This window comes from Phragmites australis, chromosome 21 (genome assembly GCF_958298935.1).
Source record: "Phragmites australis chromosome 21, lpPhrAust1.1, whole genome shotgun sequence".
NCBI lineage: Eukaryota > Viridiplantae > Streptophyta > Magnoliopsida > Poales > Poaceae > Phragmites > Phragmites australis.
In genome coordinates, this window is record NC_084941.1 from 8,496,377 (window position 1) to 8,501,661 (window position 5,285).

Below are 5,285 nucleotides of genomic sequence, written 5' to 3' on the forward strand. Positions count from 1 at the left end.
CATGCAATATTTCAAAATGCATATCTAATTTATTGAATTACCTTGCATCTTTATTACTCAATGTTAGATGGTCCATAAACTTCTGTCATTTGGTCCGGGTCGAAAGATCCACCTTCTAAATATTGCCACGTCCGCTTGCGACTAGCGGGTGGATGTGTCATCCCTATATCATAGTATTTATATTCAATATATTGATTTACTTAGAGGTGATTTTAATTTATTTTACTAATTCCCTACTAGAAAATTGGAGCTAGGTTTTAATCTATTTAGAGGTAATTTTAATATATTTTTTTCTTAAATCACTACTAGAAAATTAGATATCTAAGTCACCACGGCATAATCACTTACTTTTAAATCTAGAGCAATCGAGCAAATAAATCTAGCCACAAATGAAAAATAGATCATCTCTGTGTGCCCTACAATGAGAAAACTAAAATTTTTACTCAATTAGAGCTCAATTGTAGCTCTAGGTCCTCCCAAAATTTATCACCATAGAGCAAACACTTACTTTCAAACATAGAGCAATCTAGCAAATAAATCTAAGTAAAAATAAAGTATAGATCATCTTACTAACATTAGAGCACCTTGGCCACATAGATTTCTCTAAATTTTGAAGTCTCCAAGCGTAAGATTGGGCACAAATGGCGGGAGCCGAGCAGAACAGAGCTCTGTTTTGTTCGTGCTTGGAAGAACATGTCTTTTATATACTATATATTTATTAGTGTTGGCCCGTAATACACGACTCAATTGTTAATCGAGCGTGAGAAATTATGAACCGACACTGATACTTGATTCTATCATAACCGATAATGATGGGGTGACACGAATGACCTATTCTATTATAGTGACAGTGAATACCCGTTATAAGGATATATCGTATTTATACTAAATATATAATTTATAATTACACATTCCTCATCAGTGTCACTCTAAAAGAATATGTTAGTATTTACTCTCTGAACTTATTATGATATATTCCTAACTATTGTTCTTATTTTCCATATGCTAAATTAAGAACATATATACAACATATTTCTTCATGAAATTCCATTAGTCATGTAATTTCCAGTGCATAGGTTGATGGACTAATGATGTTAGATGTAACCGAAATAGCGTGTACATAATTGCTTCCCCACCAATCCGGCTCGGGGGTTTTATTATAAGATGGCAGAATGAGTAGATGAGATAAATGCTATTTAATGAGTCACCACTGTGAGCGCGTCTAGCTCGGTCGGTAGAGCGCAAGGCTCTTAACCTTGTGGTCGCGGGTTCTCGAGTCCCACGGTGGGAAAAGCCTTTTTTTTTTTTTACTGTGCCACAATGTATTGCAATCTCTCTACTTGCCGAACCTGGACAGTTTAGTTTCTTCTTTCCTTTTCAGGATGGATATTTGACGCTGTCATGAATTACTCTTTGTACCAATAATTGCTTGAGCCTTATATCAACACATTTTTTTCTTATGCATACAACGTTACAAAGTGCACAGCTTGCCACAGCCTATTTTTTCCTCAGTGGAAGTGCCAAACACAAGGCGCCTGATTCGCGATTGCAACACCGAAACTGAAATTAACTGACATACCAAACCATTTTCCTAGCAATCCTACTTAAACTAGACCAAGTTTTCGCCTTAGAGCAGGAATGCCGACCACTTCGTCGGGGCATCTATAACCTTGCCCATTATCTGCTTTTGCAGCAGGGCGAGCCGACGCTTTCGCGTTTCGTTTGCACGAAAATTACACGAACATAAAGGCAGTTACAACTTACAACAAAAACCTATGAGTACAATATCTCCCTTCTCGGGTACATTCCCATTTGCACAGTTGCTTCCTTCCTTTTGGATGGTAACCTGGCTTCCTGCACTGTTCCTGCTGGCTACAGGTGCTAGATCCTTGTGCTGGTTCAGTAACTGACGACGATGAGCAGGCCGATCGCGGTGACGATGATTGTCGACGGCACGCCGAAGCGGAGGTGGCTCCAGAAGGTGAGGTTGTACCCGAAGAACTGAACCCGCCTCGCCTGCTCGCAGACGATCAGGTTCGCAGCTGAGCCCAGGAGGGTCAGGTTGCCAGCCACCGTGCTGACCCAGGCTAGTATGAGCCAGGCTTTCTTCTCTGAAGCAGGGGAGATCGCAGCTGCCGATGCTGCCACTCTTGACCCGAGCAGTAGAACTGAAACAAAAGTTCAGAGCTCAGCTCTTAGGATAGATGTCTATATCTATGTATCCGACAAGTTCAGAACAATCACAGCTAGTCAATACTGGGTTTCTGAGCAACTTTCTGAAGGTTGCAGCTTAGAGGAGTACAAAGGTACGCAGCGTGCCAAGAGTTATACCTGTTGGGACATTTGAGGCCACATTTGAGAGGACAAGGATCACAACTGCAAGGAGCGCACTGCCTTTGGCGCTATTGATTCTCGAATATGGTTCGACCAGTTCCCAGAGCGCGTTCGGTATGCCGGTCTTGTTGAAGCCGTCGACCGTTATGAACATCCCACAGAAGAAGATCAGCAATGAGTATGATACCTGCAATATCATGATCATTGTCATGGTTAAAAAAAATTGAGATTTTTGCAGAGAAAGGGCCAATAATTAGGGAGGCCGTACCTTCTCTAGGCAAGCTTGTGCGTCCGTGAAATCAAGTGCCAGGAGGACAAGAGCAGCAGTGATGGCGCACCAGGACATGTTGAGCCCCATGAGCAGCGCGACGAGCATCCCAAGCGTCGTAAGATAGACAGCACTCTTCCACACGAGCACCTTCCATCTCTTCTCCTCGGCCACGTCTCCGTCCTTGCCCTTCTCGCCATCACTGGCGTCCGCCTCGGGCGCGTCCTCGATGATGACGCTCCGCTGGTGGCTGGTCGTCCTGGTGATCTTCCTCGGTCCCACGCCGTCGTCGCGCCTATCGCAGACTGTGGACACCTCCACCATCTCCTGCGACATGCTCGACGCGCGCATCGACCTGATGGCGACCTGGATGTCACCCTCGGAGTTGTAGCTCCGGCTCCTCAGGCTCAAGGTGTCGGCCCTGTTCAAGCTGTCGCTCCGGCGGATGGGCTCGCTGACGCAGTCGGCATCGACGCCGTTGACGGACGAGGCGTGGGACATCCTGGCAGGGGTGAACCGGTGCGAGGTGACCTCGTCGTCGGCGACGACCTCCGGCCCCGCGGCGTTCCCGCCCTCCTGGTCCTTCACCGGCACAGAGAGGTACTTCCAGAAGTAGCAGAGAAGGATGCAGGTGTTGGTGATGACGCCGACGATCATGGCCGGGAAGACGCCGAGCAGGAACTGGCCGAACGTGATTCCGCTCTGGACGGCGATGACGAGGTTCTGCGGGTTGCCAATGGGTGTAGCGGCGGAGCCGATGTTGGAGCTAGACGCGAGCGCGAGCAGGAACGGTTGCGGCGGCAGGTTGTTCTGCCGCGCCAGCTTGAGGATGAACTCGGTGAGCACGACGCAGCAGGTGTCGTTGGTGAAGAGCGCGCTGGCGACGGCGGAGACGAGGCAGACGCGGAAGAGCAGGTCCTTACTCCCGCGGCTCCGCCACGCGAGCGCGCTGCCGAGGTACTTGAACATGTCGGCGCGCTCGAGGAAGATGCTGACGACCATGGTGCCGAAGAGGAGGCCCAGGATGGGGAGGTCCACGGCGGCGTAGGCCTCCTCGGGGGTAATGACGCGGAAGAGCACCATGAGCATGGCGCCCAGGAGGGAACCCGCCGTCCGGCCCACGGGCATGAACGGCACCGAGGGGAAGACTGCCAGCACCCAGAAGATGCCGAACGCCACGCATCCCAGCACCACCTTGTCGATGCTTGCCAGCGCCATGATCTCGATTCGTACGTCAAACTGGCAAGACGAAGGTCCCAACCCTTGCGACCAATGGCACGTGCTCGTGATCTGTGCAGTCCGGGACGAGGGGCCTAGCTTGTTCCTGGGTATCTAGATCCTGCAAAACCGGAGCACAGAAGCAGCGTCAGCAGCAGCAGGTTGCTAAAATGTTAATCCACGCAGAACCAAGCCCAGAACTGACTGATCGACCAAACAAAACTAGCAGCTAGCAACCAACGCGCAGATATTTGACGCGATCGAGAACATTCTTCGGCCGGCCACAGCTAGCCACCGGCGGCACTGGCCTAATGACTCAGAAGCCGCGAGAACGTACGGCGAGAAACGGTCACCGCTGCTACCAACAACCGGCACACCGCCGAACTCGCCGTGCGCGCGCGCGCATGCAGCTAGCGTCTACGGAGGATGGGACCGGCCGGCCGGTCAGCGTGTCCAAGAATAGGCCACCGCCCCGCCCGCGCATCGGCGGCGGAACGTGCAAAGTATCCCGCTCACCTCGCGGCTTGGGTTTTTCACCGTGAGCAGAGAGGGTTTTGAGCGCGACGGCGTCGGCTGCACGGTGCAACTGCCGCGCGCGGCTCAGAGATTACGTCTGATTGCTAGTTCCTACCGGCGCTTATGGCCTCGAGGTTGGGACTTGGGAGGGGTATTTATTCTGTGCACCCCTCGGTTCGCACACTAGAAAAGCAGGCGCTGTGTGGCTGGGGCAGCTGCTCACCAGATCTGGACCAGTTGAGTCCCGTGATAGACGTGGCGTGACCAAGCATGCATGGTTTGGGTCCAGTGGACTCGGTCGAGCTTAATCAGGTTCACTGGTTGGTCCGGTTTGTCTCGGTGCGGTAAAAGTAAGACGAGTACTCACTATTCAGATGGCTACGACCAGAGATATCTTTTTTCAATTTTTTATTTAAATGAAAATTATATTCAATCCTAAGTATTTAGACCTAAAACCTCTTTATCTAAATGTATCGTTACTGATAGAAAAAGAAACAGATGAGGTCACTCCGACCTAGTTAATTGGTTAATAGTTTGAGCAACTATACTTAGTTTTTATTTTGCGGGCAAACTATACTTAGGTTTTTTTTACAGCAAATGAATTTTATGGTTTCTAGAGTACCAACGCGCAAGAACTTTATATGTTCAAACTTGGTGTTCGTGAAATCATTATCCGTAAAAGTTGATTTTGTTTAATTGCACATGTCCTACATTTCTAACCCGAGAAAATAGGTTATTTCTGAATTTAAATGCCCCTGTGATACTCCTGTCATAATACATCTTACTTCCACCAATTCACCTTAAACCCGACTTATCATGCTCCAAACCATTATGAACGGTACCAGGTGATTCATTGTGGGCCCTTGTGTGAAAACACAGGACCTAATTCATTTGCAACCTTTTATTAACGGGACCAGATCCAGCTACATTTGTCCTGAGCTCGAGTAGG

The 5,285-nt window shown here is 48.8% G+C and overlaps 1 protein-coding gene across 2 annotated transcripts; it reads right to left on the reverse strand.

The window, feature by feature from the left end:
* Positions 1–1,406: 1,406 nt before the first annotated feature.
* Positions 1,407–4,477, reverse strand: LOC133903520 (silicon efflux transporter LSI2-like). Of its 2 annotated transcripts, none has more exons than XM_062344934.1 (4): positions 4,337–4,477; positions 2,603–3,941; positions 2,332–2,521; positions 1,407–2,168 (listed from the first exon to the last, which is right to left on the reverse strand). In XM_062344934.1, exons 2-4 carry the CDS (start codon positions 3,818–3,820, stop codon positions 1,900–1,902), a joined length of 1,677 nt encoding a protein of 558 aa, XP_062200918.1. In that variant the 5' UTR covers positions 3,821–3,941; positions 4,337–4,477; the 3' UTR covers positions 1,407–1,899. The 2 variants fall into 2 exon arrangements, with proteins under 2 accessions (XP_062200918.1, XP_062200919.1); XM_062344935.1 differs by lacking the exon at positions 4,337–4,477 and adding an exon at positions 4,158–4,330.
* Between the last annotated feature and the right edge of the window lie 808 nt (positions 4,478–5,285).